Source organism: Phocoena sinus, chromosome 2 (assembly GCF_008692025.1).
Source record: "Phocoena sinus isolate mPhoSin1 chromosome 2, mPhoSin1.pri, whole genome shotgun sequence".
Lineage (NCBI taxonomy): Eukaryota > Metazoa > Chordata > Mammalia > Artiodactyla > Phocoenidae > Phocoena > Phocoena sinus.
Genome location: NC_045764.1, coordinates 37190343 through 37204700, shown reverse-complemented (window position 1 = coordinate 37204700; position 14358 = coordinate 37190343). Strand labels below are relative to the sequence as shown.

Sequence of the window (14358 nt, the reverse complement as noted above, 5' to 3'; positions counted from 1 at the left end):
TTCAAATATAAGAATAAGAAAACAGAGTATTATGTTGGTAATTGTATTCCAAATGTGTTTCTATTTGGTCTTTAAAATGAAGATCTAGATTGATTTAAATAACTTAATTTTAGACTTTCATATACGTCTATGATTATACATGGAAAGACTTTAGTTTTATAAGAGAAAACAAGAGTCTGTGCTTTAGATTAGAAATTTCTAAAACAACATTCAAGGTGGATACAATAAAGTGAAACCATCCAAAAATAGCACATGCCCCTCCTATCTTTGAAAAGAAGGCTTGCTTACCTTGGCCAACTCTCATCCAGGGGCTGCGAGGCGTAATTAGCTCCAAATGTACTACCATCAAAGTAGAATTCTCAATAAAGGAAAAATATAATGAATGGAAAGTTGAAGCAGAACTAAGAGGCTGGAATCGTGGGGAGTTCAACAACTTTTTTGGTTCTTATCTTTATCTCTACACCCGACGTCTCTTCCTCCATGCTTTGTCTTATCAACTTCCTCTGGAAAAATCTGTTCTATCTGCTAACCAGTGCCATCTTTGCATGATTCACATGGGGTGTTTCTTTTTTTTTTTCCTGCCTGCCCAACATCTTTTACTTTCAAGAACTGCTTCCACCCCGACCCGAAACCTGGTAAGGCTGTCATTCTGTGTGGGCCTGCCTGCCCTACAAAATGTACACAGACCCAATATTTCCAGTCAAGGTAACTTATCCCCCTGTGACTGGCTCAGGGATGGGCTCATGATACAAACAAGGGGGAAAAGGAGTGCCCCCAGCTGACGTGGTGAGCCCGAGGACCACATGGACCTGGGTTTCTCTCCCTGGAAGTCAATTCAGAGGTAGCACCTCACAGATGCTGAATCTTGATGCTATTGTACAAACCCCTGGATCTAGCCCCTTGGGCTTCTAGTGACATAAGCCAATAAATTTCCTTTTTTCCAAGTTGAGGGTTTCTGTTTCTTATAACTAAAAGAGAGCGGCATTAGGTTTGCGGAGAAATGTGAACTTTCTTGGGTTGTCAGGGGCCCCGTTTTATAATTTCTGTATTCTTCACTGGGTCTAGCCTGCCTTAGAACATATTCCAGGTGAAATGGAAATATGGAAAAACAAATGTGATGCTACACTATACATGCTGAGCACAGTAGAGCCGTTTTGGTCAATTTAGTTAATTATACATATAGAATAGCCTTCTTAAAACATTTTAAATCATATTATTCTCCTGCTAAAAAATCTTCAATGATTCTGTATAAAAGAAGCCAGGGCTTCTGAGCTAGGGTTCAGAAGGAAATGGGAACCAATGGAGAAGGACCCTATCCTACAGGCAGAATCTGGCATTAGTAAAACATGGGCACTAATGAATTCTTCATGAAATATTTCCTTTGCCAGAAGCATTAAGATCACAAGGTTCACTTCCTGTGTATTAGTTTTGTCATGTCTAGTTACCTTCTTTCTTAATCTGAATCTTAGTCAAGGCAATAAAACAGAGCTATTTTCAAAAGAGAGACCAGACATTTCTTCAACACCAAATATTAGGCTTAATGTATGCAAAGTACAGATGAGAACAGACTGCAGAAGGAGACAGAAGAGGAAAAGGTGATAAAGAAATAAGAAGGCCCTCTGAGAGGAAGCACAGCAGTATCTCAGTTGGCAGAGCCATTAGGGAGAAGGCATTGAGCCTTTCTCTTTCCTGCAGAGTTTGATGAATCTCTGTCCAGAAAAGATAAATTTCAGAAGCAGAAGTTTACCACTTCCCTCAGGACACTGCCACCCTTAAAGTCCTTAAGTCCACTTATCTGGAACCTGTAATACAAATTAGAATGCAGTGGTGTAATAGTAGTGCAATGATCAAACATCGATTATTTCAATGTTGAGGTATAAGTCAGCATTTTAGCCTTTCTGATGTGTATTAACAACATGGAAATGTAGTAAATTCCTGAAATTTTAATATGAGTAGGCTGAGGCTTCAAAAGTTAAAAGATGCGACCTCTGAGCTCTCCCAATTCTCACCATTCACATCTCACTTAATGGATATTCGAAAACCCAACAATTGTTGGCACCAAGAGAACCACTAATGTTAGTAACCACTAATGTCAATAGCTTACAGCTAAATTCAACAGAAGAAAACCTACAAAAGGTTTATTTGTTCTTCTGAAGATTTCAGAAAATTTTGTTCAGGTGGCTTTAATTACTCTACAACACTAATATGTCCTAAAGAACATCCTAAAGACAGAAAAAATACCCATATTTGTAAACTTGAATTTACCATTTAATTCAATAAACATTTCTAGAGTGCTTGCTATTTGCCAGCAAACAAACAGAAGCAGAGGTGACAGGGTTTTTAACAAACCAGATCAGCTCCTCACCCAGCACTACGTTAGTTAAGCCTAAGTCAAAAACCAGTCCCACAGGAACTTCCCTGGCGGTCCACTGGTTGAGACTTTGCCTTCCGGCACAGGGGGTGCAGGTTCGATCCCTGGTTGGGGAGCCGGGATCCCACATGCCTCCCGGCCAAGGAGCCAAGGCATGGAATGGAGGCAGTATTGTAGCAAATTCAATGAAGACTTTAAAAATGGTCCACATTAAAAATAAAATCCAAAAACAAACAATCCCACATTATAATGGGCCTTTTTATTTATCCCCCTGTGCACTCCTCTTCTGGCTTCTCCTCTTCTGCCTTCAACCCTGATGGTCCAGAGTTTCTGTGGCCTCACAGCCTCTCAGCCCACATCTGCTTACATTGCTCTTAAAAGGACAGGATGGGGAGAAGGGTCTCAGTATCATGGGTGCCATGTAGAGTAGGAGCAGGGCGAGAGGCTGGGGACTCCGGGCACAGCCACTTTGGGAAGAGTATCCTGCCTTCCATGCTCACCTTGGTCGGTCCCACCCATGCCTCTGGCTCCATCCATCATCCATAGTCCAGTAACTCATAAATCCATACCTCCAGCTCCCAACAGTTCTCATGAACTTCAGGCTCAAATTTCCAACTGCCTACTCAGCTTCTCCACCAAAAGTACCTCAAATTCTACCTAAAATCCCACTCATCATCTTGCCTCTCGCCTGCTCGTCTTGTTAGGAGTCCATCGTATGTAATGGAGGGTGCCATCCACCCAGGTGCTACAGGTGGAAATGCCAGTCATCCCAGGCTGCTCTCTCTCCCCAAGTCGCTGCAGTTCTGTAGCGGAGAATCCTTCCCCTCGTGTTCCTGCCTCAGTCCATCACAAGGGGACTCCTGCTCCTTCTCAGCTCGGGGAGGGCCAGAGGGAAAGTTCTCACACACTCTTTCCCAAAGGAGGGGGAGTAGCCCTTCTGTTGATATGACAGGACACCTGCTGGCCCATTTCCCCGTGGGTGGGGTCACTGAGCCTCAGAAGCTCCAAACAAGTCCGACCCTGTCTCTTTCTTGTGCTGCCTGCTCGTGGCTGGTGAGCACAGCCGGGTTCTTCTTTTGGCTTCCTGTTCCCATGAGGTAAGGGCACCCAGGGCAGGGCTCACGAACTGCCTTCTTGAGCAGCCTGGGGGCGACCATGTTCTCTCCTGCCCTCTGCAACTCTGTGTTCCTCCAGGCACAGAGTTTGTGGGGCAGGTTCATGATGGTCCACGCAGCTGGTGGGGTAAGTGAACTCCAGGTCTGGTGGGTTAATAGAACCCACCCACCAAGACAAGTGCCAGGGTCAGATTTAACGTATAAAACTGACCACAAGTTGGTTCCTTCCTAATTTCTCAACCATGGCTTCACCATCGCTCAACTTCCTCTTGTCCTTTTACCTCCAACTATGTCCTGCCAGAATACATCTAAAAGTCAAACATGAAGGGAGGTACATGAGTGAGATCTTTTTTGAGTCCCTGTGTGTATGAAAATGTCCTCCTGTTTACCTCAGCACGCGAGTGACAAATAGGCGGCATGTGGGATTTTGAAGTCTGACTATTTTCCCCTTAAAACTCTAAAAACTAGCATTTCCTTATCCTCCGAGATGGAAATCCTTAATGGATGGCAGGTAAAAACTGGATTTTGTGATCAACTAAGTTTTGGAAACCCTGGATTAAAGACAAGAAGTCTCTTAACTGCCAGGCTTCTCAGACCCCTAATATAAACTGTGAAGCTTCAAGAAGATACAGAGAACCAGACATTTCTCAAATATAATAGGCAGTGCATTTCAAAGAAACAGTGTTCTATAAACTGACATCCTAAAATTTTCATCTCATTGTATGAAAAGAATCAAAGCAAGGCCTATTCCAAAGAGGAAACCCATTCCTAACTTTGGCAGGTCTTAAGGCATCTCTTCGTGACTGTTCACCCTAGTTTTCTGGACACAATATACTCTCAAACCTTGTTGGGAATGTAAATCAGAAAATTTCTAAACATTTGTTTTTCTTTCTTCCTAAAAACACATCTCTTTTAGAGGAAGGCGTTTCTTATGATTCTTCAGTGTGTCCCCCTTTTCTTCAATGTATTATCCACAGGTCTGAGATAATATTATATTTGCTGTAAATTTATGTTAATAGCTCAGAAATTCAACAGGATGGTGTTTGGGATACATGTTTGCTGCCTTTGAGGAGTGAGAAGGGCTGCTGAAGACACGAGCAGCTGCAGGAAGGTAGGAGAGTCTCTCCTCTGAGTTCTCAGGCCCAGGCCCCCAGCTGGGGACCAGGCAGCGCCTCTCTGCTGCCCTGAGTACGGCCCTGGGCCAGATCTCAGGTGGGCAGTGCCCTGGTCTCTGCTTGTGGCGGCCCCCATGCCAACAGCAGAGCCCAGAGCCCACTGTGCCAGCCTTCCCTGCTATGGTGGCCGCCCACTGCCCACCGCGGGAGGAATGCCCTTGTGCCAGATCTCCGCTGCTTGTGGTGCCCACACTGTTAACAATGTTCATTTGAGATCATAGGACTGAACCCTTCTCTAAGTCAGCGTGCGTGTTCTAAAATAACACCCAAGCCAAGAAACAGCTGGAAGAAGAAAATTCTGAATACATTTCTTCTCTTTGTTCTAGCAAAGATTCAAACCGGTGTTAATACTTCCGAATAATAAAACTTCATTAAGGAAGTAATAGACCGGTGAGAAAGGCAACCATTTTAAGCAAATTATTGCAAAATCAAATGAATGCAGGCCAGGAAGGGAAAGATGGAATTGCAGCCCTCTTCCCCATCTTCTCCTGAATGTATTCATATCTTCGACATAAAATCATCCCACTTTTATATTTTACTAGGAGCTCAAGGTCCCTTGATTCTTCAAAAGAGACTCGCTGTTTATTCATGGGCAGGCCTACGCTAAAGAACTCTTTTCAGTCAGCAGATGTCAGTCCCAGGACCCCCGTTAGGTGCTTCAGAGAGACATCTCATGGTCGGTGAATCAGACTTGCACTGTCTGATGAACAATTTTAATTCATCTGTATGTTTATTCTCTCCCGCCCTTAAGAGTTGATTGCTTTGCTGCTGCCCTCATGAGTTGACCTGTATACACAGTCAAGTTCTAACCTATGACTTATTACCCGAAAAGAGATAGAGTCACCTGAACACACAGTGAAGTCTTCCCTCCGGCACTTTGCACAAGCTGTTCGCTCCGCCTGAAACATCTCCTCCCGGCTGTCTTCCTCCCTGCATATCACAACCACCTGAAGTTATTTTCCTTTAATAATTTTTTCTTTTTTTTTTTTTTCACCTGTTTGCTGTCTGTCATCTCCCACAGGACTGTAAACTCAAGAAGGCAGGGACACATCTGTCTCATACACCTCTGAGTCCCCAGTGCTTAGAATAGTACCTTGTACAGAGAAGGGGCTCTGTGAATACCTGTTAAATAAATAAACATGCTATCCCCTCACTTGTTACCTATCCTTCAAGCCTCAGATTTTCCTCTGGGATGCCTTCTCCATCTCCCCGAGACTGGTGCAGGCTGTGCTACTCTGAGCTTGCACAGCCCCTAAGCTGCATCACCGGCAGCTCACCACACTGCTGACACCGTTCGCTTGCCCAGCTGCCTCTCCCACTGAACTACAAGCAACTTGAGGGCAGGCACTATGTTATGTTTCCCATGATATCTACAGTGTCTAAATGGTGCCTAACACTAACTGTTAAGTGAATGAACATTTTTCTCCATTGCTTTTCTTCAATCTCCTCCTCTTCTAGACAGTCGTCTAGTTTAAAAAGCTGTGAGTATATGCATATATTTAGATTATACTTGCTGCAAAAAAGATTTGAAATAGCTATAAGTATATCTATATGTATTATAATATTTAGAGAGAACACCTCCAAGGGAAAGAGGGAATTGAGAAATTAGAAAAAGATACAATGTTAGTTACATCAAGAAACACTCTTTTACTTGAAAATTCCAAGCAATTTAGACAATGGTTCCAGGTACTACTCTACCAGCACACATGTGAATTAGCTGAAGTACTGCCTGAATTCTCCTTTCCTTTTGCATTCTATGTAAAAGTTATTACACATTCCAGAAAGGAATTTGAGGGGTATTGGTGGTTAAATGGTAGAATTCTCGCCTCCCAGAAAGAAATTGGAAAAATCAGTTATCAACTTCATTTTCCCAGACAATGGTCACATAATACACAAAATTAGAAGTCAAGGTATCTCAGTGGACCAAATGTGGTGCGTCCCTGGGGGTGGAAGAGAGGAGAAGTAAACATTCATTGGGATCATTACCCTCGCCTCACATTGACAGAAAACTGCAAGAAGCCCAAGGGCAAGAGAAGCAGTGGTTTCCTCTGTGCAACCCGCCCCCCGCCCCCCCCCGCAACTCCTCCCAGGGGGTCTCTCTTGAGTGTGGTCCTGGGGACCACTGAGTGCTATAGCGAGGGAGGGGCTCAGGCTGGGGGGGTCAGCTTGACCTGGGCTGAATCTGGGCCCTTCCAACCTCAGCAGTGGAATTTTGGGCAAGTTACTCTGACACTCAGTTTCCTCATTGGAAAATGGGGGTTAAAAAAAGTAAACTGCTCAGTAAGTATTGAGGACTAAATGACATATGAATTGCCCAGCACAGTGTCTGGCATGGGTAGGTGCTCAGTAAACATAAGCATCCTCCCCCCACTTCCTGGTTTCTAGGCTGGTGAAGCGAACTCTACCATCACTGCCAGGAATCCAGCTCTGCAGTAAGACTTACCCCGCCTTTCTCGTCTTCCTCCACCCCTGTGGGTGAGAAGAGTGAAGTGAGAACGCAGGCCCTCCTCCCACAAAAATCCAGCTCAAAAGCCCTGAGCACAATGCTGGACCCTGAGCAGCACACCCCATTCTGGCCTCATAAATAAAATTGTCAGATGAATTCACAATCTCCTTTTCTTTCTTCCTACTTAATAGCATAGGATTTGGTGTGAGTGAATATCACTATGTAAGATTTTCCTAAATACCAGCTTTATATTTTAGTTGTCATCTATTGAGTTTGAAACTCCATAAATAGAAAATCATATAAAATTTCTTCTGTAAGTTCTAGCAGCAGGTCAGTGGGTCAACAGAAATAAAAACAAATCACCTATCTCTTTGTTTTGGCTGGACAGATTAAATCTATCTAACCTGATTCAAAGTCATGTTGAATTCTGACTGCTGATTTCTGAAGAAAATGCTGAGAAGGCCTTGCAATGGGGCTGAATTGCATGTTGTTTATGTTCAGTTACTTCATTAAACTGAACTTTATTGACACTTCATAAAGTAAACATCTACAATGATCCTTCCAATTTTCACCTGTGGAGATGTTTCTGGTTTCCAACTCACTTATTTTTCTTGCCTCTGTTCATCAGATAAAATGAAGATTTTGAGGCCAAAGGGGAATGACAGGGAAGATACATTCTGAAAACCTTTCAAAACTTATCCTCTCCTCAGACAATGAAAAAGGATATTTGTCGTCCTGGCTTGTCCCCAGACCGTCGGTGGAGGGGGTGGAAGCGGGTCCGGGACGGCCTCTCCACCAGCCCATGGTGGCGGGTTCCGCGCACGCTGTCAGCTGGGTGGAACGCCGGCTGTGGAGAGAAGGAAGAGAGTTGGCCTGTGACCGTGACATTGCCACTCACCCTCAAGAACACCAACTGATCACAACAACAGATGACAAGGCTGACTTTATAATTTTACTGGTGTCTATGACTGTGCCTTGAGTCAAGGTAAATAAAATGCAGCACATGGAGCTGTTTCTACATCATTACAGAATAATTTAAAATAGTCTTTAGTGTGTGAAGATGAAAGCTGAAATAATGATATATTAAAAGTTGTCACAATTTGGAGACTATGGACTCATACATCAAATCCCAGGAATTAGGAGATAAGCATGAAATGTAAAAGAGGTATACTTAAGACAGAAGCAGTGTGCAGAAACATAGATGTGGCATCCAGAAATAAAATGGGATACCTCCTGGGGACTGGGGACTACTTGCTCTATACGGTGTCTTTTTATATTTTTGATTGACTCGACAATGTTTAAAAATTCAGGTTTGGGGCTTCTAGTGAAAAATCTGAACGTCTTGGCCACACTGGTCCCAAATTCCCACTTGGTAATGGGGACTGAAATTGAGAGTAGCTGCTCTCTGCAGGTGGGACACCGGACCACTCGAATGACTTCTTCTGTTAGACATCTGAGTTTGTGACCCCTGAGTCAAGGCGAGAAAAAAGAATACTACCTGAATACAAGTGGGAAACACACAACTCATTATACCCCAAATGGCACAAATGAAAATACAAACAGATTCAAGATAAATCCATGGTCAATAAATACAAAATCTTTTATTAATGGAGGCTTGGGTGACATTCTTAACATTTTTGAGTTCGGCATGATAAAAGGCAACCTTTTTTTTTTTTTTTAACATCTTTGTTGGAGTATAATTGCTTTACAGTGCTGTGTTAGTTTCTGCTGTATTACAAAGTGAATCAGCTATATGCATACGTATATCCCCATATCCCCTTCCTCTTGCGTCTCCCTCCCATCCTCTTTATCCCACCCCTCTAGGTGGTCACAAGCAAAAACCAAATCCTAGGCTGGACCATTCTACCTCACATAATGGGGCAATGTGTATAAAGTATTATGCCAGAGATGTTTGTGAAATACATGAAAACAGATTTTCTTTTACGTAAATTGAATCATATGTCAAATACCTAGCTTACTATGAAAGGAATCCTTTGACGGAGTATGTCTTTCTGGGGGAGCTTCTTTTAGTTAAGAATTGGTCGCTAATTTTTCTTTGTTAAACACACAGATTTTCTTATATCGGATTTGGGAATGACTCCTATTTCTCCCGAGTGGACTGATAAAATGTCTGGACTAGTTTAGTTGAACAGTTCTGTCAGCAAAGGGTCCCAGGTCCCAGCCTGTCTCAGTTCTCTAGTTTTACAATCCAAATCTATGAACTCCTAAAATAAAGAGACCTTACTGAGGAACAACCTCTGGTACTGGAAGAAAAACATCCATTATGATAGGTAAGATGGATGTTGATCTCAGACAAGACAGCACACTAATCTAGGGATTGATAAATTGAAACACCTTTGTTAATCAAGAGGATGAATACCCAAGGCACACTTTATCAGGACCTGCTTACACAGTAGACATAATTTTTAAGAGACAGATTACTTTGTTCCAGGATAAAAGAAAAGGGAGGACTCTCTGGTAATAAAATCACACAAATGTTAACTCTACTTGAAAATAACATTTTCCTCTAGGAGTCGTAGAGCACAACTACTGCCAGACTGAGCTCCCAGAGGCCAGCCTACAGAAGGGGCACCGAGGGTCTTTAGAAGGGGATCCAAGGGGACTTCCCTGGCGGTACAGTGGTTAAGACTCTGTGCTTCCACTGCAGGGGAACTGAGATCCCGCATGCTGCACGGCGTGGCTAAAATAATAAAATTAAAAATTAAAAATAAAAGGGGGGGGGATCCAAAAAGCAGAAAGCTCTTGGAATGTCTTCTGAACTTCCTACTACACATATATTTTCTATTTACACTTGCCTGTTTTGCCTTAACCCCTGGTGGCCCAGATCCTCTATTATTACTTGGACTCAGTGTGTGTGTGTGGGGGGGTGGGGAATCTCTGGCCACCTTTGAAATTTTCTTCTCTTCCTCACCGTGGCACAAGTTCAACTCTCTGCCCCTGTAGGAGTTGATCTTCCTCCACACTATATTTGACTTTAGTCCTTTCAATTCACAGGGCCTTGCCCATCAGATGAATTAGAGCAGTTCAGCCCAGGAAGCTGGAACTGGAGGAGGTTTCACAGTGAAGGAGTCTGTTAAACACTATGGTGTTTGGTAGTTGGCCTAAGTCTCTGGATCCCAGAAAGCTAGGGACAAACAGACACACAGTTCTCCTGTTCCCACCAACTTCCAATCTCATCCTTGATAAGAGCTAAAATTCTGTTATTTAAAAATGTATTTCTTAAGCTAACTTTAAAACAAAAAAGAAATAAAACCCTACCACCCTGAAGGTCAAGTACTTCATTTTTTCTGTTCCTTTTCAAGTTTTATCCATAGTTTTTACATGGTGGTACCCATAGCACATTTATTTTTGTGATCTATTTTCCGTACTTAACATTTTATAAACAATCTTCCATATATTATGTAATCCTTACAGGTATTAATTCAATAAGCGTACAGTATTCCACTTCCAACATTCATAAGGCCAAAACTCCATTATACAGTTCAAAGAACTTGTGGTTTGGAATCAAAGAAAACAGTCTCAGTCCAGAATCTTCCACTTACTAACAAGTTACTTCGTTAGTCTTCCTTAACTGTAAAGTGGAAATGATCATCTGATAACTTCCTCACAGGCTTGTTGAGAAAACGAAATTAGATTATGTGTGTGAAAGCTGCCTTATCCCAAGGAAACTGGGTGTTACAGACTGAATTGTGTCCCCCAGAATTTGTGCATTAAAGCCCTAATCCCCAATGTGACTGTATTTGGAGATGGGGTCTTTAAGGAAGTAATTAAGGTTAAATGAGGTCATAAGGTAGGATCTAATCCATAGGACTGGTGTCTTTTTTTTTTTTTTTTTTTTAGGACTGGTGTCCTTTTAAGAAGAGGAAGAGACACCAGGAGGACACGCACACAGATGAAAGGCCATGTGAGGACAAAGCAAGAAAGCAGCCATCTGCAAGCCAGGAAGAGAGTCCTCAATAGAAACCAAACTACCAACACCTTGATTTTGAACTTTGCAGCCTCCAGAACTATGAAAAAATAAATTTCTGTTGTTTAAGCCACCCAGTCTGTGGTATTCTATTAGGGAAGGTCAAGCAGGCCAATACACTGGGCATCAGAAGGAGGATGGATAGCCAGGTGGTGGGACACTGGAGAGCATCTTGTTCAAGGTGAGGCCACCCTGCAGAGCCCTTCTGTGGACAGCAGGAGTGACATCATCGTTAGGGGCATCCTCCAGCATTCTGAGCCTCCCACACCCATCTGCTGCCCATGCCATGTCACCTCTGAAAGCTGCAATCTGGGATGAATGCCTGAAAAGAATGTTGGCAGGGCCTTGTGACTTGCTTTAATCAATGGATCATGAGCACACGTGATATACATCTTGTCCAAACAGAAACTCTCACACCCTTCCTTCTGCCATGAGAATGCCATGTCCCAAAGAGCGGATGCTGCTTCAACCTCAGTTGCAGAAGGGGAAGATACAGGGAGGAGAGCACAGCAGGGAATATGAGTGAAAAACAAAGGTTTGCTGAAAGTCCCAGAGTTTTTGAATTGGTTGGTACTGTAGCAAAGCTGACTGATATGGCAGTGATGGCAGAGAGACTGCAGTGAGATGGAGAGTCCTGCTTTTCACGAAGAGCAACAAGGGAAGTGTAAAGTCAAAAGATCCTGCAAATTGGTGCCTACATGTTTTAAGGAGGGCCTCAGGCTCAGGTTCTGACAAGCACCACCCTATCTGAAAACGTGGGACCCAGACACTAAGTAGAGAAGACGGGACTCCTGCACACCCGTATACAAAAGCTCCTCCACACTGATATCTGGGATCCAGTGCTGGACTACCCATAGGTAGACCGAGCACATTCTTAGGATACAAGCAAGAAAAGGGCAACACAGAAGAGGAAGACTCTATTTGAGAGACTGTCCAATAACATTCAAAGTATTCAGTGTGGGAAAAATCAGAATTTAGCTGGATTTCCTTATCTTTTTGTTTGTTTGTTCTGGATGGCTTAACAGTTTTTATTCTGAAATACATCGGGATGGGAGGTCCAATAACTGCTTCAAGGCCCGGGCCAGCATTGGTCTTACTGCAGGGCCCCAGGCACTAGAAAGCGGATGGCACATGGGGAGTGGCAGTGTCCTTGCTGGCTGCCTGAGGTAATGCAGGGGTGAGGGTTAGCACCAGGAGGCTCTCAGTAGGAACCTGAGCAGTGAAGCGGTGGCCAGAGAATTCTGTTTCACATTGTGACTGAATTGCCAGGGCCTGAGCATGGAGAGGAATGACGGAGTGGTAACCCAAGGCAGGGGAAAGGTGGATTCTGGGCTTAGGTCCCCAAATCTGAGAGAGGGTAGACTAGGTGGAGCACAGACCAAACACCAAGCTTCCACGGACCTCAACAGTGAAGGACAATGAGGCCGGGGCGGGAGGGTACAGGTGCTTCCTGAGTTGGCAAGTAGCTAGCCATAGGCAATTCTTACTTAGTTTCTGTGGCTGGGCTTTGGGGGGAGGAGGCGAATTCAAAGTGGTTCAAGGTACTTCTGGGAATTGAATGTCCACTTGCAGAGAGCCCCCGTTTCAGGCTCTCCCCACTTTGCAGGATTGCATGCTCCTGATTGCTTCTGAAAATACCTCTACGTGGATGGCAAATTGGTTCAGGTTTCCAGGTATTAGGGTGGCTGATCGGGCGGGGGCGACATGGCTAATGCTGATAGCGGAACTCTTTCCGAGATGAAACAGGACACGTGAATCCTCCAAAAGAAGCAGCGTTGTGGATTTGCAGGGCAACAGCAGACAGGACCACACTCTCAGAGCACTCCCCGCAAGGACCGAGACCTCACGCAGGTGTCTTTACATGCAGCACCATATGCAGTCACCTCACATCACCTGTGAAAGCTGCAGCCTGGGGTGAATGGCTGAACGTGGCAGCTGGATTTCCTTACCTTTCCTGGGAGGAAGATTACTTCCTCTAATTAGACACTATTGATCTATCAATGTGACCTACATTTGCATTGATTCTTTTAGCAGACGTACCGCATCACTGGCAGATCATTAAGTTTGTGGCTAATTAGAAACCCCAGATCTTTCTTACATGACTAACAAACCACAAGCAGATTCCTACTACTAAGCCCATGTTTAGTCATGGAATGAGCTGAAGTTTGAGAATTGGAGAGCTGCTTATTGCCAACTCAAGGAGACTGTCATTATTAAAGGTATATATGCTATAGCATATTCTTTATACGTGAATGACCAAGCCACACTTCTTTCTTGCAGCAAAATCAATTCTCACTTACAGCTGTATTTCTATACGATGTTATTAAAAAAAGGAGAAATGAAATTTGCAACTTCTCTCAAGTGAAATATAGATTTCTAAATGCTAGTAGGATGGCCAAGTACATTCCTGCACTGTAAGAAGTTTTACTGAGTTTTTAAAAATATATTTAAAACATTTGAGAAGACAGAGATTAAGCATATTAATGGTTCCTCTGAAAAGTCTTGATCCAGAATACCATAACCTCAGTATCTTTACAAGGGGATGCCCAATCACTATTCTCAAGCAGAAACAATTCCACATAAGACAACTCTCAGTAGCTTCATTTGTAGACATTATGATAACTAAAGCGCAAGAAAAAAAAAAAATCCTGTCAGAGCAACAGATATTTTTCTGGAATACCACTGTCAATACTAGAAATACATACTGACAGGAGTTGCACTGGATGTGATGATACCGTTATTTTACGGTATGAGGACAATGTGCTAGCCTGAACCACGGGTCATTTATGTGACAACTTCACCCATCTCAGCAGCAAACCAGGAAGCAAAGAGAGCCTCTAAGCAACAAAAACAGAACCCTCCAGGAGAGCACTTGGAAGGGAGCCCCTCAAGTTCTCCATTACACCTTACCTGAGCCTAATAAACTGGACCACCTGGCTTTTCAGCCCAGAGCAGGTGAAAATAAGGTGGGGATGAGCAACACAAGGAAACAGGGCTGCTGGCTTATCAGAGTGATAAGCAAAAGGACTGCTGATCATAATGGAATCCAGTTCTGTGCTTTCCTTCTACAGATGAGAAACCAGGAACCAGAGAGATGAAGTGATTTTTTTCTCACCGTCACACAGCCTGGCAACTTGAACTCAGGATTCTGAGTCTCCTTCAGGGTTCTCTTCACCTCACCATTTTGCCTCCTTTGCTCAGTCGCCCACATAAAATCGGTTATTTTTGAGGTTCTAAGTGGATTTTTGCTGACATATACAGAA

General features: G+C 43.5%; 1 protein-coding gene across 8 annotated transcripts in view; it reads right to left on the bottom strand.

The window, feature by feature from the left end:
* The window catches only part of CRTC3 (CREB regulated transcription coactivator 3), a 100794-nt gene that overhangs the window by 31997 nt on the left and 54439 nt on the right, over positions 1-14358 (bottom strand). For 5 of the 8 annotated variants that reach the window (XM_032623448.1, XM_032623447.1, XM_032623450.1 and 2 more), the window contains 2 exons: positions 7835-7954; positions 289-350 (listed from right to left, as the gene is read on the bottom strand). In XM_032623448.1, the coding sequence (XP_032479339.1) occupies positions 289-350; positions 7835-7954 (182 nt within the window). Of the gene's footprint in view, positions 1-288; positions 359-2265; positions 4148-5505; positions 7771-7834; positions 7955-14358 lie in introns of those variants that run through there. The other 3 variants (XM_032623452.1, XM_032623454.1, XM_032623453.1) reach the window with 3 other exon arrangements.